The 22,458-nt window shown below is 62.0% G+C and overlaps 2 protein-coding genes across 3 annotated transcripts; both read right to left on the reverse strand.

The window, feature by feature from the left end:
* Positions 1-5,262: 5,262 nt before the first annotated feature.
* On the reverse strand, positions 5,263-16,518 carry NT5C1A (5'-nucleotidase, cytosolic IA). The gene is made up of 6 exons (XM_083809881.1): positions 16,360-16,518; positions 10,275-10,442; positions 9,370-9,499; positions 9,036-9,158; positions 8,405-8,589; positions 5,263-8,099 (listed from the first exon to the last, which is right to left on the reverse strand). The coding sequence occupies exons 1-6, from the start codon at positions 16,462-16,464 to the stop codon at positions 7,734-7,736; spliced, it is 1,077 nt and encodes a 358-aa protein (XP_083666007.1). The 5' UTR covers positions 16,465-16,518; the 3' UTR covers positions 5,263-7,733.
* A 1,347-nt stretch (positions 16,519-17,865) lies between these two features.
* Positions 17,866-21,635, reverse strand: HPCAL4 (hippocalcin like 4). 2 transcript variants are annotated; one of them, XM_083809883.1, is made up of 4 exons: positions 21,524-21,635; positions 19,575-19,744; positions 19,216-19,431; positions 17,866-18,990 (listed from the first exon to the last, which is right to left on the reverse strand). In XM_083809883.1, exons 2-4 carry the CDS (start codon positions 19,734-19,736, stop codon positions 18,793-18,795), a joined length of 576 nt encoding a protein of 191 aa, XP_083666009.1. In that variant the 5' UTR covers positions 19,737-19,744; positions 21,524-21,635; the 3' UTR covers positions 17,866-18,792. The 2 variants fall into 2 exon arrangements, with proteins under 2 accessions (XP_083666009.1, XP_083666008.1); XM_083809882.1 differs by having other exon boundaries at positions 19,575-19,843; positions 21,524-21,600.
* Between the last annotated feature and the right edge of the window lie 823 nt (positions 21,636-22,458).

A 22,458-nucleotide genomic window follows, 5' to 3' on the forward strand; every position in this document is an offset into this window, starting at 1 on the left:
TTGAATAGCAGGAAGTTAAATCTTGTTTCTTTGCCTTTCAGGCTGTCAGCTGGAACAATTGCCCACCTGTGGCACCACCCCGGGGATATAAATAAGGAACAAAACACAATGCTGCCAGAGGAATGGACTGCGTTCCCAGATCTCCTGATACTGTATGCCATATTGTGTGCCCACACGAGAGAGGGAGAGAGGGCTCCGCGCCACGGCAGGCACGCAGGCAGCCACGCAGGCAGGGCTGTGGGAATGGGCTCGGGGTGTTGGGAGCGAACGCGCAGAAGGCACGCACAGAATGCAGCCCCAGCGTGCCAGAAGGTGTGTGCATGAGCAAGCGTGTGCACAGGGGCTTGTGCACAGCTATCTAAGTACTCGTGGGTCAGAACAGCCACCAGAGATCCACTGCCAGGCCAAAACCCTCTGCAGCAGCTGGGGTGGCTGCTGCTCCTGTCCTGCACGCCGACTTTGTCCTGCAGCTGTTCTGCATCCCCGGCACCCTGTGCAGACAGGCGCAGAGGCGACAGCGTGCTGGTGACTGCCCCGCGCACTCGCTCGCCTGCTCGCTTTCCCGTTTCGCCAAGCGCTCTGCCAAGCAGGCTGCAGAGCCGAGCGCTCCTTCCTGCAGCCGCACGTTCCCTCGCCGCCACCCAGTGTGCTTCCCCGCCACCTCCTGCACTCGCACCATCAGTTCACAGCCGGGCCTCGCTCTCCAGGATGCTCCCGAGGCGGCCATGGCAGCTGGGCTGAGCCTGATGGTTACGCACAGCTGGAGGGAGCCCAGCTGAGGGCGAGGACGGAGGAAGTCCGCTGCAGACCCTCCGTGCGCAGCAGGAGGGGGGGAGCACGTCTTGGAGGGCAGCGGGAGACACCGGCACACACACACACACACAGGCCGACATTGTTGCCGTGAGAGGAAATTATTAATTTGCTGGGAATAAAGTCGGCATCGAGTCAAAAACCCATCCTCCCGAAGTGCCGGAGAAAAGCCTCTCCTCCCTCCCCCTCGCGCCCTCCCTGCGAGCAGCCCTGTCGCCTTTGTACTGCGAGACAGGCCCGACACAAGGGCGTCTGTCTGGGCACCACGTCCCCACGCCGGGATGAAACGCAGCCCGGGCTTCACCCAGACGCCGAGGGCCCTCACTCCCCCCGCGGGCTCGGGGCGCCCTGACCCGTGCTTCTGCCTCCCCGGCCCCGCGGCGGGGGGACGCGGCCGCGGCCCCCTTCCAGACAGCCCGCTGCCCGCCAGCCCTTTGTCAGTCGCTGTGGTAACAGCCACGGCGCAAATGCCGCTTCCCTGTTTGTTTTCCCCCTGCCTCCGTCGCGGGGGCGGCCACAGCCTCCCTCCCTCCGGCTCCCTGAGCGGGAGCCGGGGTATTCAGGGCTCAGCAGCCTGAATGAAGCCAGATCCCTGGACGCATTCCTGTGGTTTTTTTTTTTTTTTCTTCCTTTTTTCTCTTTATTCCCCCCCCCCCTTCTCCCTCGCTTGGCACAAGCTAAAGGATTCAAAAGGAAGCCAGGCTTGGCAGACACAGGGGGAGGAGGGAGTGGGGAGATGAAAGAAGGCCTCTCTCCAGCTTTCTCTTCCAGTTCCCACACTCAGCCCAGCGCAGAGCGCTCCTAATGATTCCCAGCCGCACCTGGAGGAGGCCGCCTGGCCGCCGAGGAAGCGGGGGCCTATTTATACAGCCAGCAGGAAAGGCCCCCAGCGCCCCAGCCATGCTGCGCAGAGTGGCCCTGCAGCCCTGCAGCCCCACGGCCTGGCCACCCCAGGCGGCTCGCTGCCCGACATGGCCACCCCACCACCATACCCTGGGTGGCCACCCCGACACCGTGCCCAGGGTGGCCACCCTGCCGCGCACCCGAGAGGCCTGCCATGCCGCGGTGCCCGAGATGGCGGCCCTGCCTCTGCACCCAAATGGCACTGCTGTGCCCGGAATGGCTGTCCCTTCTCGGTGCCACGCCGGCACCTGCAGCCATGGTGCTGCACGCCGAAACTGGCGCTGAAAAGAACAAGAACACGCTGCGTTCCCAGCTCGGTGGGCTCCCAACGGCCGCCCCTCCCCATGGGGCACAAACCCCAATGAGGCAGCGGGCTGGGGGCAGTGATGGCCGCTGGGCTGAGGGCAGTGATGGCTGTGGGGGCAGTGATGGCTGCGGGCTGGGGGCAACGATGGCCACAGGCTGGGGGCAGTGATGGCTGTGGGGGCAGTGATGGCTGCGGGCTGGGGGCAACGATGGCTGTGGGGGCAGTGATGGCTGTGGGCTGGGGGCAGTGATGGCTGTGGGGGCAGTGATGGCTGTGGGGGCCATAGCTGCAGGGCTGGGGGCAGGGATAGCCACGGGCTGGGGGCAGCGATGGCCGTGGGGGCAGTGATGACTTCGGGCAGGGGGCAGCTCCCCCCAGCCGCCCGCCTGCAGGCGAAGGCGCTCCCGGGGCGGCGGGAGGCGGCGGGGCCCGGAGCGGGCCGGGCCCCGGTGCGAGGACGCCCGTGAGGGGCCGCAGCCGCCGAGCCGCCCCCGGCCGCGCCGCGCAGCCCCCGGCGCCCCCTCGCGGCCCCCGCCCGGCACCGCAGCCGGCCCCGGGCCCGCCGGAGCCCCGCAGCGAGCCCCGCTCCCTCCCGGGCCCGCAGGTGAAGGCTTCGCCGGCTCTGCCGTTATCGGGCCGGCTCCGGGCAGCGCCGCGGGGCGCTGAGCGCGGCTGGTTGGGGTGGAACCGGCCCCCCGTCAGGCAGGTGGGGTCGGCTCCGCCGGCCGTGGGCACCGGCTTGTGCTGCCCGGCCAGGTTTGCTTTGTCTGGAGGAGAAAAGCCCGCTGCTGACAGCCGTGGTGACACGGCACAAGGACACAAGGCTGACGTCCAGCACCCCCAGCCATGCAGCCCCTGTCCCCTCCCCAGGGAACTAAGGTTCGCGGTCCTGTATGGCACCACACTGCCAGCAGAGCTTTTGGATGCAGCCCTGGTAACGCAGCTTTTGCTGCAGAAATGGGAAAATGCAAGGAAACAGATCCCCACCTCCATCTCCCTGCATGGGACAGAGCTGGAAAAACGAGGCTGGTTTTCAATGCACAGCTCTGCTGGCGGCGAAGGGGGCACGGCTGCCAGCAGCTACGGGGCCTCTGCCGCGTGCGTTTCCTCCAGCCCCGGGGTTCTCCAGCCTCAGGGTTCCCTCAGCAGCGTGGAACAAGGGATGAGCTGAGCCCACTGTCAGGCTCCACACCTGGATGAGCCCGGTCTGGGGGCAGCAGGAGCAGCAGAGAGTGACCCCCGTGCCCCACCGAGGCCTCCTGCCAGGGGCCACGGATTTAGCAGGAACGCTCGCTGCATGCTGCAGGGAGCCAGCGGGCGCGGGGCTGCCTCCTGGCAGAGGGAGAGGCGGCCTCCTCCGTCAGCGGGGCGAGAAGCAGCTCGCACGCGTTCCCTTTGAGTCACTGCTTCGTTGGTGGCCTCCCCAGCACAGGCGGCTCAGTCCAGCCGCCCCAGCACCGCTCGGAGAAACCATTTTAGGCTCCGGTGACAGAGGCATCAGCAAACACTGCTATAAATAGCGGTGTCGAAGGAACGAGATGGTCAGGCCATCCAAATCCTGGCACAGCCCCACAAGCACTGATAGCGAGTGCCCTTTGCTTGTTCTCCTGCCGCCAGGTCCTCTAATCTATTCTTCCAGCGCCGGGTGTTTCTGTCATCCTGTCACCGGCTCCCCTGCCCTGACATTTTACTCTCCGGCGATGGCTGCAGGCCCCTGACCGCATGTGTTGGCTCCTATTCTGTGCTCCAGAAAGGACATAAATGACGTGCACTGCAGGGACGAGGTGCAGTCCTGCCAGTGCAGCCTGTCCCTGCCAGCACTGCGGGGACAACCCTGCGTTTGCATGGCCCCTGCACGCCAGGGGGCACGCAGGCATCACCACAGGGAAATGGGGTTTCACTGCACTTAGGAGTACTCCTGGATTTCTGCTTTTCTTCTGCAAGGAGCAGGAGTCACCCTCCAGACCTGATGTTACCACTGGATAATTCTGAGCTCTGTTACAGTGATGGGGGAAACTGAGGCAGGGAGGTGTCAGGACCTGCCCTACCTGCACTCTGCCCAACCGCCCTGCCATGCAGCTTGTCATCGGGGCATCACACCCTCACCTACTGGCCCCACAAGTTCTCGGGGTTAAATCGCAGGCTTGCCACGAAAAGCAGTTCTTACTGCTCGACGGCCAAGATTACCTTGTGAACATCTGCGCTGACAATAGCTGAGAGGCAGCATAATTCTCCATCAGTTCTGCCTCCGCTTTCTCCTCCTCCATGTCCTTTATTTTAAAGCACTCTCACTGCAAAGCCCTTCGATGCCTGATGAAGGAAAAATCTCAGAAAACAGGCAACAGAAACAAAAACTCAGGCTGGCAGCACACCAATGATAAAACCTCCCCCTTCACTCCCTGCCCAGCACTGGCCCGTGTCTCTCCATGGGGCTCCGCGGCTCATGCTGGTCCCCGGGAGCTCTGGGTGGCCTTTGCACGGACGTCAGAGCCAGCTCCTGGCATCTGCATGGACATCCCGACCTCTCTGGGCTGGGTGGGCCCCTGGGCTTCTGTTGGTGCAATGTGGGACTTACTGGTGATGGAGTTTGATTTTCCCTCTGGGCAGCTGGAGGAAGAAGGGGCAGAACTGAGGGTGGGCACAGGGAAAGCGCCCCCAGCAAACATGTCTGCTCAGGAACACTCTGCTGAGGGCCATGCAGAGATGCTGCCCTGGGGCCTATGGACATTCCTTAGCTATATTTGGTGAGGGATGGAGAATTTGTTGCTTCCCCTTAACCCATCTGTTCTCTTTATTGGCGGGGAGGAGCTAACATCAGAACTGCAGTGTCGCTATTCGGATAAACCCGGTACTTCAGCAGCAATAAATCTCTTCTAAAAAGCTTTTGCTGCCTCCCACCTGTTGGCTGGGAGAAGATCAAGTTGACAAAAGTCTTCTGCCAAATTGTATTTTTATCCAGGACTTCGTCACTAGTCCTGGTTTCAATAAAAGCCCGTTCACGAAGCAGAGGGAGGTTTCACAGCACATCTCTCTGCCTTGGAATCCCACCTCTCCCAGCAGTCTCCAGCTCCCAGGTAGCTGCTTTTGTTACATTTTCTGAATTCCATTAAGTCCCTTTTTCTTCTAATCACCCCCATCCCTTCACCATAAAGCCTGGGAGGTCCCAGGCAGGGACCCCAGATTCTTGCTGCCTGTACCAGGGAGCCAAAATACCCATTGTGAGAAGGGCAATAAAGTCGGGCTGGGACCAACACAGTTTATTACAGAAAAACACCCAAAGGGGTTTCATTATCATGGCAGTTCGTTTACAAGAAAAAACACTGGAGAACAATGAGGTGAAACTCGCAGCAGTGACATGCAGCAGGGAAGTCCATTTGTTGGCCAGCACGGAACAAAAGGCACAGCCGCACCGGCGGTCAGACACACAGCCAGCCCCGGGGGCTGCATCGCTCCCCAGCCCCAGCAGATGGCACGGATGGGCACACGAGGACAGACACGAGCAGCAAATCCACGCCCGCCAGTCAGTGGTGGAGGAGGAAAAACATGTTGGAAGCCACATGGATGAAAGCGAACGGAGCAGCCGTCGCGGGAAGGGAAAATCCTAAAATCCTCCCAGTGCAAGAGGGATGCAGAAGGTGCGAAGGGGGCTCATGGGCTCATCTCACCTCGGGAGCGTTCCCGAGCCCCGTGTCCCCCAGCAGCCCCCGAGCTGCCCTGGCAGCAGGCTGGCCCTAAGCAGAGTCCCTAACGCAGCTGCCCACGCCGTGCTGCTGCCCTCGGGCTCGTGCCCAGCTCCCTGCACATCCCAAGGCCATCCCATCCCCTCCCCTCCCATCCCACCAGCACCCTGCCTTGCCTCTCAAGGGCTCACTGGTGATGCCGTTCCCCTCGCAACGTCACCTCCCGGTCTGGCAGGAGCCTCTGCGAGCTGAACTTGGCCAGGCTTCCAAAACGGGATCTTCAGGAAACACCTTGGAAATGTTTACTGGGAGGCCAGGCTGTTATCCCCTGCCTCTGCCAAAAAGGACTGCAAGATACCATTCAGATCCCAATATCTGGGGTTCACATTAAAAAAAAAAAAAACAGGACCTTTTTATAGACCTGTATATTAACAGATGTGTAACTGCAATACTCATTTCTTTCAAGACTTCTTTTTGTTTGGATTTCAGACCTTCCTCTGAGGCGTTTGTCACCCAGGTGTGACAAATAACAGTCTGTCAAGGTGAAGGAGTTCGGGAGTGGAAAAGTGCAATTTGTTTTTCACTGCTTGAGCAGGACTTAGTGCAATGAGAAAACAGTCTGCAGGGCCAATGAGGGCATCGTTAGCTTGTGGGGGTATTTGTCAGAAGTGCAATAACCACCACTCCAGCCTCACTGCTGGGAAAGGCTGAGCTCTTTTAGCTGAAGCAAAGTCAAGCCAGGGGCAGACATATACCTGGGAAAACTTCAGCCCACGGAATTGGTGTTTGCAAAGTTGGAAGCAACTGAAACTACTACCTGATACCCCTGGGCACCCTTTGTGCCCAACCATGGCATGCTCTGCCTTGAAGAATTAAAAATAATAATAATAAAGCAAAACACAAAAGTGGTATTCTTTACATTTTCATCCTGAGTGTGTCCTTCGGGACATGGCTTTGTGCAGTAATGTCAGTGTGATTTTCACACGGATTTTGGAGTAGCACTCCAATTGGTTTCCTGATTTTTAATCAGAGATTTGGTTCTTTCTCACAGCATCACGAGCAGAGGTGTCTATTTTAGGAAACACCAGAGGTTTTAAGAAGCTGAGGAGAAAAAGATTACCAACTCCTATGGGCTCAGCTTAGAGAGGTGAAAAAAATCCTTTAATTAAACCCCCAAGGCTGAAATTCTCTGCAGATTTATCTAAATGGACTTCAAATGATGTCCCTAATATATTGGGGCCTGCTTTTACCTTAACTCAAGCCCTAGGCATGTGTCTGCAGACCCTGGAAGGCACACACAAGAGCTGGGCTTTGGATGTCTTACTGAGATGGTTTTTTTAAGTGCCAACTCATCCAACTGTGGAACCCACATTTAAAAACCTGGGCCAATGGTACGCTGGCCCAAAGCTCCAAGCAGATAAGTGTGGTTTTTTTTCAATATGTTTGTTTCTATTTTTCCAAATTCCAGTGTATGAAAGAAAAGCTGTGCAGCTGACAAAACCTTGGTGGAAGGACAAAGACACGTGAGGTTTTCTCCTTAGGGAGCAGGTGCTGGATATACCTTAGGTTTCCCAGCAAGGGAACAAACTTTGGGGTTCTCTTTAGAGAAAAGGGACGGTATTTTGCTTCAAAGCTGCAAGAAAGGTGTTTTTTTTTTTGTGCTCCTAACTTTCCAGTTCAACAGTTTAGCCTGAACATTTGCTCTTTAAATCAAAGGTTTTGAAAATCACCTGGGGTTTGAAGAACAGTCAATAAGGTTAAACCTGCCCGGCATGAGCAGCGCACAAAAACCAAGACCCGTCCTCGAGAGACGCTGCCTGAAGCAAGTGCAGACGAACGGGGAAGCGCCTCGCGGGAGGCACCACGAGGAAGGGGACAACGTCACGACACTGCAAAAACACCAAGGCTAAAGGAGGCTGCGGCAGCCTCCTCCTCCGCCCGCGCCTGCACCGGGCTCCCACCAGGATCGGCCCGGCCGAGCGCAGCCCAGCTCCACGCCTGCTGCTCGGGGCGCCCGCGCCGTGCCGGCCGCCCTACTTGCTGTTCTGGGGCTGCTTCTCCTGCGCCGGCCGCTTGTGCTTCTGGGCGACGCCGTAGGGGACGTGGGCAGCGACGGTGCCCATCTCCTTGGCTCCCTCCACGTGGAACATCTGGTCGTCGAAGAAGATGTGAGGCCGGATCTTCTTCAGCAGCGGCCCCTTGGGAGCCCCGGCCAGGAACAGCGCCTCGTCCGTCTCCAGGCCCCAGCTGCGCAGAGTCTTTAGGGCCCGGGCTCCCGAGCTGGCGGCGCTCCGGGCTGTCACCAGGTAGGTGCGAATGGGACACTCCATCCTCAGCCCCTTGGAATAGAACTTCTTCTGCAGCTTCCCCAGGGCCTCCAGGAAGCCCTTCAGGGGTCCCTGCCGGAGCAAAGGGAAGCCGTCACTCCGAGACCTCCGTGCCAACCCCTGCTTCCAGCACCCAGTCCCACCGGGGCCGGGCGCGCTGGCCAAGCCCTTCTCCCCACAGGCCCTCAGAAGTGGCACTGAGGGGGCAGCCGGAGCCATCCCGCAGCCTGAATCTGGCAGTGCCAGGCTGCTGGCCCACCGCACGCCACGTTCCACGCGCCAGCCCCGGCACATTCCCCACGGTGCAGCCATCCCTGCGGGCTGCCTCTCCCCCAGAGGCTTTTCTGGCTGCACCATGCCAGGACGCCCAGCACTACCTGTGCCAGAGGCTTGTTCTCATGAGCCTTTTCATGCTCAAAGAACATATCCAGGCCGTGAGCCTTCACGATCTGCTCCGACTCATCCGAGAAGAGCACGGCGTCGCCGTCAAATGCCACCCGCAGCTGGTTCTCCGACACCTCCAGATCTTTGCTGGGGCTGAAGATGGTGGCCGCAGCAATCCCTGGGGACACGAAGCGCAAGGTGAGAGGTGACAGTTACCCGAGGACCCAGCCACACCGCTCATCTGTTGAGGAGCAGAGCAAAACACAACAGGCTGCAAGCGAACACAGAGAGGAAATGCACGCACCAAACAGCGCCTGCAGCTTGGCCCTGAGACCTTTCACAGCAAAAACAAGTACTGAAATGACAGGCCTCACTTTGCATGCAAGAATTAAAGAGGGAAGACAGCGCCTTTGCACCAGAAGAGCTGTAGAGGCCAAGGAAAGCCTTATTCCCGTGGAAACTGGAGGCTCTTTGGAGCATCAAGGACATCCCCTCCTTGATGGGATGTGGGAAAGCCGCCCCACCTGCACATCGACATGGGGACACTGGAGCTATCACTCCTGGCACCAACCCCTGTGGGCTCTGGGCATCCCCCCCAACCCCCAGGCTGGACCCCAGACTCACCCTCTTCAATGGCCCCACTCACTTTCTCGGCGTCGGAGGAGAGGTAGAGGTTGGTGTGGTAAGCCTTGAGGTAACAGATGGGGCTGTTCCCTCCCGTCATGCAGAACCTCTCGATGAATAGATCTGAGGGCAGGTGGACAGGGGGGTGAGCCCGGCCACCCCCCAAAAAGTGCCAGCTTCCACTCAGAGCCCAGAAAGATTGGGAGGAGCGAGCTCAGCACACAGTTTGGTGGAAGAGATAGGAGAAAGCATCTCCTTAACCCGCTGCCCAGCCACAATACCCCACCAAAAATCTGGCAGCACCTGCATGAAGGATGCTTTGCACTGAGCTCACCGTAGTGGTTGATGCTGTTGATCAGCCGCACCCCAACCTGGGCATGGTTGTTGGTCATGAGGACGATGTCGAAGAGCTCCTCGCTGTCGGGGTAGAGCTCGCGCAGCTGCGTGTTCACCGCTTCCAGCGCCTGCAGCACCCGGCAACAGGGAGGGTCAGCGAGCCCCGGGCACGGCCCTGCCGCCCTCCTCACCGAGCACAACTCGTGTTCACCGAAACCAGGGACCTGCCCCAGCTGCACCCCGAGCCACGCGGACACCAGCGAGCGGCTTCAGCTGGGAAAAAAGGGGCTGCATTGGGGAAAAAACACACAGCCACCCTTCTACTGCCTAACACAACAAGCTTCGAGTTTCTGTTAGGAGATGAGATCGCATTAGCTCAGAGTTACAGAGAAGTGTTTTTCAAGCAATCAGGAAAAGAATATGTCTCGCCCCACCAAGTGGATTTGCTTATTCATCGGGAAAAGGTGAGAAGTCGCTCCAGTGAGGGCCAGCAGAAGAAACTGCACCAAGCCCAGCAGAACTGGGGCAGAAATTGGAAAACATATTTAAAATTTTAAATATCTCATTTCAACATGTCAGAATTAGAAACTGGCCAACTCTGTAGCAAGACTAAATTCAGCCAATTTCATTGTCAGAGAGCGAGATGAGAATTCCCTAAATGGAAGCTTTAGATATGATCCAAAGAGATGATTTCTTCAATTCTCGGGCTCGTTGGCCAATCTGGAACATTCAGCGTTTCCCCAGCCCAGGAAGCAGCACATCCTTGCCAGGAGGTTTATCCGCACTGTTTGCTCTGCGGGTACATCCCTCAATTCCCATCCCTTCTGCATGTGCAGCACCCTGCGGTGCCCCCTCACCCCAAAACTCGTGGGTCAGGTTCAGCTTACGCGGGCGGACGCTCACCTTGACGAAGGGGAAGGCAGCCCCGGGGAGGAAGGGCTCGTTCTCATGGTCCAGCTGGTATTTCACGTAGGCCTCCACCCCTTGCTCCTTGTAAATCTTCTGCTCCTCCTCCATGCGGAAAAGCGCCCGCGATGACACCGCAATGGTGATGGCATTCTCGGGCTTTGGCTGCGTGGAAATGGTGAGACTGGGGGGCAGCCCACGCTGACGGCCCCCCCACCCGGAGGCAGCGGCCAGCCCTCACCAGGACAGCACATCCTCTTTGGGACGGCTGCACTGACCAGGCAGCTGGCGCCCTCATCTTCCCTGCTCCAGGGGAGAAGCCCTGGATATGCCCTGACACACTGTCCCCACACATTCGGATACCTGAGGCCCCTTTTCTGAGGCTTGCACCATGCTCAAGCTCTCCCATGGCAAACAGGCTCCTGGGACACATCCAGACCCAAGGCACCGCCCCGGGAGAACCACTTGACCCCGCGCAGAAGGAATTTGTGTGGCTTTTTCCCTCCAGCCAGGAAAAACCACACACTGCGGCTCGGCAAGATCCGCACTCCCATGCTGCTATCCAGATGTGACAAACAGCCCATGCCAGCTGAGCGTATAAACACACTCGATATAGTTATTGTGGGTGGAAACATGACAAACAGGTGGTGCGAGCAATGATTTATGAGTCATTATTATTAATGTTCGTGCACTTGATCCAAAATCCACCGAAGTCAAGAAGGGGCCGTCGGTGGGACTTGGCAGCCAGAGGGGGGCACCACAAAAGTCAGTCTCCTCTTGACCCCTGCCTGTCCTCCCTCTCCCCTTGGAGGGCGTTAATCCCCATCACCACTTGCAGTCTGAAAGCCAGTTCATTACTGACGGCCAGCAAAAATCCATCTGCCAGCAGAGCAGATCCCAGGACGGGAGGGCAGCAGGGGCAGCCCTGCTGCTGAGAGCGGCTTGGGGTGCTCGGGGGCATCCCCACAGGGAGCCCATGAAATCCAGGCCGTCAGCACTGCGGAAACACCTTGCCCTCAGCTCCTCCGTGATTTCCAGGATCACGCAGCACATTGCCTGTGAGTAATCCCCCAGCGATGCCGCTTGCCCGGAGGCGGAGGGTGCCTTCGCCAGCCTGCTCCGCACACCCAGGTGCTCCAAAGTTCAAGCTCCCACCCTGCGTAGGGCTGGGCTTTGCAAGAACAGCAGCCTGGCAAGGACGAGCTGCCCCATCCGCACTGGGGACCTTCTCTCCCCGCAGGGCTGGGCCTGCCCCGGGGCTTGCTCTGCCCCACGCTGGCTCTGCCGATCCTGCCCAGCGCAGACGCGCCCAGCAGTGAGTCACAGCAGCCCCGTGCCATTCCCAGCACCGCGCCGCCCCACTGGCAGCGCCCGGGGCCAGCCCTGCAGCGTGGTTGACGCCTCTCCGAAGCCGCATCAGTACCCAAAATCCCCAACAAGCAGATTAAGCCGTGGGCGATTAGGACCAGATACAGATTAGCTCAGCCTGAGAACATCACCGTGACCAGAGGGACCCTTGTAGAGAAATAAGATCCCCTTTTGAACCAGCTCTTTTGGGAAAGCAGGTGTTTTTTTTTCCCCAAAGCAGCTTCCCCCCCCCCCCCCCCAGCTTTTAGGTTGGATTTTAGGAGAAGTTTCTGTACTGAAAAGGTTTTGCAGCCTTGGAATAGCCGCCACCATCCCTGGAAGTCTTCAAGAAACATGTAGATGTAGAACTCAGGAGCATGGTTTAGTGGTGGACTTGTCAGTACTAGGATAAAGGTTGGACTAGATGACCTTAGAGGTCTTTTCCAACCTGAATGATCTGTGATTCTAGGAACAACCCCCAGGACACGCAGGGTTATTCTAGCAAACATGGGAGCAGAGCAGCACCAGCACCAGCATCACTCCCAGGTGCGTATCAACCCCACCTCACACTCAGCTGCCTGGTGGGTGTTAGCTATTAACTGGTCCTGGGCCAAGTCTCAGCACTCTACCTCATTAATTAATAACTCCGGTGTCATGGGCCATTTATTACCTGAAAATATTAATATTAATAACCACTAAAGGCTTTGGGGCATCCGGCCATTAGCCTTCAGCAAGGAGCACGGCCGCTCCCACAGTCTCTCTGGGTAAGGAGAGGTTCACTCCTGGTGGCGGGGCAGCGCCTCCTGCCCTGCCAGCCCAGCACCGACAGCAGGTCAGTGGCACACACAGCACCCAGGCGTTTTGGGGGGCGAGACGTGTGTGCAGGGCACCCAGGTGCCCGGCCCGAAGCTGCATCACGCTGCACACACCTTGCAGCGGCGGTGCCAAGAGCGCAGGCACCTTGCGCAACGGCAGCAGGCTGCTCAAGGTCCCTTCCCTGCCATGTAAAGGCACAAGCCTCCAGGAGGTTAATTTAAGAGGTAATAAACGCAGCAATAAAAATAACCGTGAGCTCGGGGCCTTCCTCTGCCCCGGCGTGGGCTGCCGGAGCCCCAGCCGCCTGCAGGCGGGAAGCCTTTGGGAACGGGACCTGCCGGATCCTGCTCGTGCCTGCGGAGGAAGATTTGCCCCTTTGAGCACTTTCTGCAGGAAAGCCTCAGCCAGGCGCCAGTGCAGCTCGCAGCTCCAGCAGCCCTGCTGTGCTCTGGGAAATGCTGACTGCTAGGGAATAAGGCAATTCTGCTCTGCAAGGAGGGGAGATGCATTCTGACATTTCTTTGAAGTGGAGATTTCATCTGGAAGCGTTCCCTCCTCGAGGTTGTTTGGATGCTTCTCCATCCCCGCTGTTACTGCAGATGGTCATTACCACGTTCAAGAAGTGGCTTTTAGGAAGTCACGGCACTATGGGAACTACTGCACCTCAACTCCTCCACCAGAGCTCTGTGAACGACCCAACAACCCCCATTTTGCCTGTGAAACTCCACGGTTCTAGGAGAAAATACGCTCCATTTTAATAGAAAGCGTGCACATCCCGCAGCCCTTGCTGGGCTACGTTTAGTCCCACGAGGCTCGTGGAGCCTGCACAGGGCTCCATCCCAACACAGCCTCCAGCTCCGGCAGGTTTGGGCACCCCAAGTGCCCTCAGAGCAGCACCCAAGGTCAGCCAAGGCTGGTTGCAGCCCATCGCCCCACAAAACCCCCAGGAAGCGGCTGTGGGGCTCTGCTCAGCCGAATCCAGCTGAAATTGTGCCTGGGGATTCAGGGTCAGCTCCTCTCCCCTCTTCCCTTCCCATGGGAGGCCACATCCAGCCCTGTCCTAAAGCTCCCCCAAGAGATGATTGAGGTGTTTAACAGAGGTGTGAGCAGGATGGCAGGGGGGAGGTCCCACCATAACCCCAGGTGCATCTCTGGGCTCAGCCTGGACAGGAGGGACCCATGCTGACAGCCCAGCCCTTGGTGCGACCTCCAGGCGGTCCCCAAGGTCCAAACCCCATCCCAGACATAAGTGACCTCCCAGCACACTCCAGCTCCACAGAGCACCAAACCCACCCCAACCCCAAACGCTTCGCTTTTGACAGAGGTGTGTTCTGCAGTGAGCGGAAACGCCACGTTTTCCTCCGCAGACCCAACAGCTGGCAGGCCTTTAAATCGCCCTCCTAATCGCATGTAAATCCTGAGCAGCCCCCCAGGGATTAGAGACAGACATTTGGAAATCCCACACGTTCCCAGGCCACGCAGCGGAGCCGTGCCCTCCCACTCAAGAGCTGCAGGTGCCCCCCGTGTCCCCAACACCGGCAGCTCCCCCTGCCACCCCCAGAGGCCAGGCAGACCCCAGCCTGCAGCCCGGTGCAGCAGGGAATTCTGCACTGCCTGGGGCTGATCCTGCGGGACACACCTCTGCCCAAAAGCCTGGAGGGATGCTGGTGGCTCTGGGCTGGCTCCTGCAGAAGACCTTGTGGCGAAATTCAAAGCTTGGAGGTGAATTTTGGTGTTAAACTTGGACACAGAAAGGGAGGAGGTCCAGGGTCAAGCACAGGTCTCCTCGCTAGCTAAAGCGTCCCAAAAGTCACTGCACCCAACGCCTATGGAGAGCCCAGCACAGGAGGCACCCCGCTGAGCCGGACGGGTCCCCGTGGACACAGGGGCCTGGCGGGCCAGGGGACGAGGGGCACCCGGAGAAGGGGAGCAGCAAAGCGCAGCTCCCACCAGCCTGGCCTCTCCTCCCCACACGGTGTCACTGGAGATGCTGGGGGACATTTTCCACATTGCTGAAGAGTGACAAGTCTCACTGCTGACCTCCCCCAGCTGGCAGGAGCGAGGCTGGAGCAGGCATGGGAGCCAGGGAGTGGGAAGAGCAGAGACCCCAGCAAAGCAGGGAGCCCCCCAGGCTCTGGGGATGCTGTGTTAGCCCGTTCCCCAGCCAGGAACGTGCTCCCAAACACATGCCCCAAATCACCCTGCCTCCTGCCAGCCCACCTGCAGGAAGCAGCAGCTCTGGCTTGCTCCTGCTCCCACACCAGCACCTGCCCTGGCTGCGGAGACACCCAGACAAGGACGGACAGACCCAGCCGAGGACAGACAGACCCAGAAGCACCCACAAGGGCACAGACGGACAGTAGCAACCTCATTTCCCGCAGGCACAGGGAAGCCCTGGGAGCTGCAAGCCCCCTGCTCAGGATCAGATTAAAGTTCAGGGCAATGGCTGGGATGTTTCTGAGTTTTCAAAACACATTATTTATAATGCAGAAAAGTGCTCTGCAGCTGTCCATCACGGGGCATGACAGCTGCCTGGCAGGGCCGGGCAGCCCAGCTGTGTGCGAGGGCAGCCGAGCTGCCTGGCCGCGGGCACGGGGACGCAGCCTGCCCCGGGGAAGGGTGCGGGCATCGGCCCCAGCCCCACACCGATGGGGGGCACAGCCCAACCTCGGGGCCTGAGCGCCCGGATCCTGGCTTTGCCACTGGTTTGCTACGAGAGCAAACCACACCACAGCCCCGTGCCTCAGTTTCCCCACACACACAGCAGAGACGGACATGGTGGGCGTCAAGCGTGCTGCCAGGAGAGGAAGAGCTCGGGCAAACACCTGCAGGAGGCTGAGAGCATGGTGTGGCAGACAACCAGCTGCATCCCCCCACCACGCCAGGCAGCCCCTCTCCCAGGGGCAGGGCGAGGTGACAGCACGGACGGTTTGCAGTGGGTACAGGACCGGGGGTCCCCCGCGGGGAAGCAGGGGGGTGCCCCCACTTGGGGGCTGCAGAGCAGCCTCCTGGCCAGCTCCCCTCACTGGGGTTCCCCCCTCACAGAGCCTCACCACGACAGGCCCTGCGTGCCCCAGGCCCCGTGGCAGTGGCTCCAGCACTGCCCCACACTCCGGTGCCCGCAGCTCACAGGCAGCGGGGCCAGGGCCAGCCCGCGGCCACCTCGCCAGGCTGCCAGCACAGCGCTGCCACGGCTATTCTGAGACACCGCAGCGCTTCCAGAGCTCCCATTTTTAAACGCAGCAGGGCTCAGCTCTGGTTAGATAACGCAGGCTTTGCTCTAATCTCCCAGAGTGGGGGAGCCCGCTGGGGTGGGACCAGCGCCCCCAGGCAGGGATTCAGGCCCTGGGCTGTCCCCCTGCTCTGCCACGGCCACCTCCTGCCCCTGGCCAGCAGCTGGGCACAGGGGACAGGCAGCTCGTGGGCACCAAGCAGCTCCACAAGGACATCTCAGCCCTGGGGAGACACAGGGACAGTCTGGGGACATGCAGGAACCGGAGGGGATCGGGGGCTCTGGAGAGACCCCAGGCAGCCAAGGGCAACGCAGGGATGCCACGAAGGAGGGGGGCACCTGGAGACAGCCAGGGCTACCCCCAGGACCCCTAGGGAGACAACCCCTGGGAGGGGATCAAATGAAAACCAGAGAGACCCAGGTGGAGCCCAGGGCACCTGCAGGAGACAGGGCACCCAAGGACCGCAGGGGACCTGGAGGAGAGGGTGGTGCTCGGAGGGGGACATGGAGGAGATGGGGCACTCGGAGGGGGATCTGAAGGGGAGAGGGGGCTGGAGGAGACTGGGCATGCAGGGGAGCACAGCGCCCACCCTAGGGGAGCACGGCACCCGGGGGGTCTCAGGCAGCCACCCCCCTCCCCGGGCCGGGGGCTCCCTCGGCGGCGGGGCCGCAGCGCGGGGCTCTCACCGATTTGGGTTTCTTCTTGGGGGCGAGGTTGTCGTAGAAAGCCTTGGCGTCCTCCCAGGGCCGCCCCGCCGCGCCCGGTGCCCCGGCGGTGCCCGGCGGCTCCATGGCGCGGCGGCTCCGTGCGCACCGGGCGCTGCCGGCGGGGCGCTTTTATAGGGCGGCCCGCGGAGCTCCGGGCTCCAACCCACCGGGCCGCGGCTTAACCTCTTCGGCACCGGGCCCGCCGCCGCCCCGCACCCCCCGGTCCCCGGTAACGGCCGGGCGGGGGCGCCCCGCAGCCGCCCCGGGACACCGGCAGCCCCCGGGCGGGCAGGGACGGGGCCGGGGGGGGGTCGCGGAGGGGCGAGCAGCGGCACGGGGGCGCGCACCGGGGGGCGCCGCGGGTGCCCGCCGAGGCTCCACGCCGAGCCCGGGGCTCTCCACCTGCCGCAGGAGCCGCGGGCAGCAGCCGAGGGCCCCCCCGGGGAGATCCCCGCGGTCTGCCCCGGCCCCCCCCCCGCAGCCGTTTCCCTGCCCGGGGCAGCACCGAGCCCAGCCCCTGGGCTCAGCGCTCGGCCGGGGGCTCAGAGCCCAGCATCGCTCCGTCCCCGTCAAACGCTCCGTTTCCCCAGGGCCCCCGCGGGTCTCCCCAGCAAATACCGGAGCTTCCTCGCGGGTGACACCAAGGGAAGCAGGAGCTTCGCAGCCCGGGATCGCGGCGGCTATTCTGGGAGCCCCCTCTCGAGCTCCAGCTCCTGCCCTTTCACACGGCAGCCCTGGCACAGGCCCAGGCTCCGGGACCCGTCCTCCCCCAGCACGCAGCCCCGCTCTGCTGCACACACGGCAGCCAAAGCCCAGGTGCGCGGAGCTGCCCCCCAGCACCCCCGGCAGTCCCCAGGCGCTGCCCCAGCACCCTCCCTCTGCCTGCTCAGGACACAGGGGATGCAGGCGTTGCACAGGGTGGAAGGAGCAGCGTGCCTGCAGGCCCAGCAGGAGCCAAACTCGCCCCGTTAAACACAGAGAGGTGTTTAAAGCCGGTGCGAGATCCTCGGCAACAGGCCCTATCTCTGCAGGCTGCCACTGGAGAAGGAAGGCCAGAGGAAAAAAATGTGACAGGAGGATGGGGGTGGAAGAGACGTGCAGCAACAGCAGGTCCCAGGGGTGGATGACACCGGGATGGGCCCAGGACACAACCACCAGCTCCCCCGGCTGTGCCCCTGAATGAAGGGGCAGCCAGGGTCCAGCTCCTGGAGGACAGGGGAGACCTAGTTCAGGGCCGGGGATCCCTGTTCCTACCCCCCTCCTGCAGGATTACGTTATTCCCTCCCCCAAAGCTGCCTTCACAGCTGAGGGGTTACCTTTTCATCCATCTTCAAGGCTCCCCAGGCAGACCCCCTCCATCTCCTGGCTGTCACAGGCTCAAGGTGAGCCCCACAAGCGATGCTCAGGGGAAATGTTCCCATCCTGTTTCACCCACAGCTGCAGGAGCCAGCTGCCTCCCAGTAAGCCATTCAGGGGAACACCACACTCAGGGGACATTTTATTTTTCCATAAAAAAAATAGATACCAAGTCCACAGTCTCCTAACAGACATTACAGACGTCAACACCACAACGTACAGACTAAACACCCTGACAACATTCCTGTCCTGGGCAGGAGGGACAGGGGCAGCAGGCTGGAACAGCAGGCAGCACTTCCCTTGTCAGAAAGGCCAGAAACTCCACAGGCACCCCAAATACCAGCAGGGCAGTTTTGGTGGTCCCCCGCTGTCCCTACCAGCTCCCACAGGTGATGGGATGGAAGGTGCCTTCTGGGATCAGACACCGGCCATGTCCAAGGGTGGACCTGGACACTTCTTTCTCAAGTCCCCTCACCAGCCCTGGCCATTCCCAGCAGCAGAAGCAGCAGCAGAAAAGCTAAAGCTGGGCAGAGGGAGCGGGGGCTGCAGCTCCCTGGGGCCAGCCCCGAGCCCCCAGACAGCCCCACGGGGAGCTGCCAGCAGAGAAGAGAGCAGGGACAGGACCTGGAGCCTTCAGCCTCCCTGGAGGCACCACGAGCGATGGGGTCAGTGCAAAGAGCTGCTCTCAGACGGGATCAGGAACCGGGCCAGGCGGAGCAGTGGGGAGAGCAGGCAGCGAGCAGCAGGGGCATGGGGGCAACCGGCCCAGGGAGCTGGGACCTCGCCATCAGCCTCAGGGAGTCCAGCTCCAGGACGGGAGAGGTCTGGTTTGGGGGCACCTCAAGCCAGCGGTGCCCAGGGCAGGCTCTGCCCATCGAGGGAGAGACGCAGCCACTGATGTGGCCAGGAGCGGAGGCAGAGGGGTGGCAGCAGGGACAGAGCGTGGGTCACACCTGGGGCCAAGCGGGCACAGGGCGCTCAGCAGAAAGTGGGGATGGAAACTGTCACAGGGAGCATGGGCGGCTGCAGCCCGTCCAGCCGGGAGCCCTCGGGGCCCTACTTCTGCATGTCGCACTGCAGGAGGAGGACGATGGAGGGGTCGCTCTTTGCTGCCTCCTTGAACTCCTCCAGGGAGATCTGGTCATCCTTGTCCTTGTCCATCTTAGTGAAGATCTTGTCAACGCGCTGCTGGGGCGTCAGCCCGTCTTGGTTCATCCGCATCATGATCACAGTCCCCACCATCTTGTAAATGGCCTGCAGCGAGGAGAGGAGCAAAGCACCAGAGGGGGGACGTTGGGTGGGCAGAAGGTGCCAGGACAAGGCAGGGACAGGACTGCTGCCACTCTGTGCCCTGCACAGCTACACCCGTGGGCATTTCAGACAAGGCTTTGGACAGGAAAACCCATTCTTTGGTGGGCTCAATACCAGTGAAAAGCCTGGAACAACGCAAGCTACCCCCACTTATTTAAGCGCCAGTACCTCAATGATCTCCAGCATCTCCAGGCGTGTGATCATCCCATCCCCATCCAGGTCGTACATCTCAAAGGCCCAGTTGAGTTTCTGCTCAAAGGTCCCCCTGGAGGTGACAGACAGGGCACAGATGAACTCCCGGAAATCGATGGTCCCATCGCCGTTCTTGTCAAAGGTGCGGAAAGCGTGCTGGGCAAACTTGGAGGCATCTCCGTAGGGAAAAAACTGCAGGGAGGAGAGGAGAGAGAGATCGAAACGGGGAGGGGAGCTCGGTGCAGAGGCTGCTCTGCAGGGAGCTGCATCCTTGCCCCAGCAGGGTGGGTGCTCCAGCCCCGCAGGCAGCGTGCAGGTCCCCAGCCCAAGCCCACCTTGATGTAGAGCTGCTGGAACTCCTCCAGGTTGAGGATGCCAGTGGGACAGTCCTTCAGGAATCCCTTGTACCACTGCTTCAGCTCCTGCTCGCTGAACTCCGTGCTCCTCACCAGGTCATCCAGCATCTCCGGGGCCAGCTTGCTGCTGTGCTTGCCCATGGCTGCACCTGGCAGGGGAAACGTGGGGCTCCTGCGTGCCGGCACGGGGCCGGCCGTGATCCTGGGTCCTGCACTGCTCCAGCAGCTGGCCAGCCCCGCGTGCTGCCCTACAGCAGAGCAGATCCACCTGGTTGCAGGCATCTGCTCACTGCCCAATGCCACAACAGGGACCACAGCACCGGGGCTGGGCTCAGCACCCATGCTCAGCTGTGGCCCTTGATGCAGGAGCTGCCCAACGGCAGCCCCCTAGCACAGCCCCCTAGCACAGCCATGGCATCACCTCCAGTCCCCCCTTCAGGCTGCAGGAAAACACTCAGCAACTGACACCCAGAATAGCTCCCTGCATGCTCTACTAGGCCACGACGGGCCAGGCACCCTCTCTAAGGATGGGACAAAGACATCACAAGTCTCTGCACAGCAGGAGAGGGGCATGTGATGTATAAAGGGTGGGGACCAGTCCCTGCTGTGGCATTAAAGCAGGGAAAAACCTCACCAGCACCATCCAGCCTGCAGCACCCAGCTGGCCGCTGGTGCCTGACCCTCGGTGAGGGGCAGCTCCGCAGCCTCACACCCCGGCCCTGGGGCTGCCCGCGGTGCAGCGGGGTGCTGCTGAGCCTGTGGCTGCGTGGGCAGCAGGCAGAGCGGCTCCGATACGCGCTGTGCCCGCTCCCACGCAGCCTTGGCTGCCGGCGCCACTCAGCCCGAGCAGCAGATGGTTTGCTGAGAGCTCCCGGAGCTTCTCTCCATAAAGTTGAGGAGAAGTTCACCTGGAGGCCGACCAAGCCCAATTGCCCTTTGCACATATGATTTCCTGGCCACGTGGGCTTGCGGTACCTGGGGGTGCCCTGGGATGGGCACAAGCCTCCCCCCACAATGATCCAGGCTCCTCGCCTTCCCTGCCAGCCGCGCTCCCAGCAAACGCCGCAGGCAGAGGCTGCTTCCTGCCCCAGCATCCCACCAGCATCTGTTACCGCCCGCAGCAGCGCTGAACCCACCGCCCCTCGGCAGCCAGAGCCAAGGAAGCGTCCGGACGCCCACGAAGCTCAGCGCTTCCCCTGAGACCCCCGGCACGGCTGCGGAGCTGCACCAGCCTTCCTGGCACCACAGCCCTGCCCCAGGGACTGACTAATCCCCGCGGTGTGCCATGCTCGTGCCCTCCCCGTGCGCTCTCAGCCACACAAGAGCTGCAAGAGGCTCCTTTTCCCAGGAGGGAACAGTGAGGAGGACCTTTGCCAGAAGCACGGCCCCTCAGGAGCTCCTTATCCTGCAAGTGAAGCCCCCAAAGAGGCCAGGACACAAAGGCTCCTGTGGGCCACGGACCCTGAGCACCCATCCCGCACAGGAGCCCACACAGACCGTGCCAGACTGGGAGACAGCAGCTGGGGCCAGAAGGGCCCTGGCACCCCTGACCCGACCCGACCCCCTCCTCTCACCGTACCGGTACCATCGTGGCCACTGGCTGCTGGTCCCAGAAGAGGGCAGAGGGGGGCCGCTAAGGATGCCCCCCAGGCCGACACCCTGGCCGTGCAGGGCACCCCACATCAGCACCCCAAGGAGGGAGCAGGGCGCAGGGCCCTGGGGATGGACGGGGCGGCCGGGCTGGGGCAGGGGTACTCGGAGGGGGACTCCGGCCCCGACACGCTCCGGAGCCGGGTCCGGGGGCAGCGCTGCTCCCCGCCGCTTGCCCCGTCCCGGGGGCACCGACGGCGGGAGGGAAGCGGCTCCCGGCCCCGACGGCGGCCCCGTCCCGCCCCGGGGGAGCGGCTCCCAGGCCCGACGGCCCTTACCTGGCGGGCGGCAGCGCCGGGCGGGAGCGGTGCCGGTGCCGGTACCGGAGGGGCCGCGCTGCAGCCCCCGGCCCTGCCCCGCGGCGCTCCCGCCCCTCTTGTAGCCGCGGGCCGCCCGCCCCCCCCCCCGCGGTACCGCCTGCCCATTGGCTGGGAGCGCTGTCAATCAGTGGGGGGGGCGGCGGGGTGGGTTACTGGGGGGGCGTACTGGGATGCTGGGAGGAGAAACTGGCACTGGGATGCTGGGGGGGGGCGGGTCTGGGCCGCCGGGGGGTGCTGGCAGGGGGCCGCGGGGCTGCTGGGTCCGGCCGTGCTCCAGCGGCGGGGCCCGGGGGTGCCTGCGGGGCCCCCAGCGCGGAGTAGAGCCCCCCCAGCGCGGAGTAGAGCCCCCCCATCCTGGAGCAGAGCCCCCCCATCCTGGAGCAGAGCCCCCCCATCCTGGAGCAGAGCCCCCCGGCTCGCCCCGCACCCATCGGCCCGGGGGTGGCTGCTCCCCCCTACAGCCCCTTCCCCTGGAGCGCCTTGGGGGGGGGGGGCGGGGCCAGCCCCGGGGGTCGCGCTGGGCACGGCCGGGGGCTGCCGGCTGCCGGGGACCCGCCCCCCCCCCCGCGGGTTTGCAGCGCCAGGCGCCGAGCGTTCCCGTGGCTGTGGCCGGAGCCGCCCCCACCCCTCTTGCCAGCGGCCCCTCGTGGGGGGGGGGGGGACGGGACATCTGCCTCCAGCCGGGGCTGTCCCGGTCCCGGTCCCCCCCCGGGGCTGCAGGGGGCACACGGGGGCTCTGCCCTTCCCCGCCTCGGTGCCCCCCACCCCGGCCCTGCCCCGGACAAGGAGCGCGGGGGGGTCACAAAGCCCCCAGTCTCTGCAGCTCTGTGTGTGTACGCGGCTGCAGGGACCCCTCACCCGCTGCCCCCGGGCCGGCAGGGCTGGGACCCCCC

This window comes from Anser anser (assembly GCF_964211835.1).
Source record: "Anser anser genome assembly, chromosome: 24".
Taxonomy (NCBI): domain Eukaryota; kingdom Metazoa; phylum Chordata; class Aves; order Anseriformes; family Anatidae; genus Anser; species Anser anser.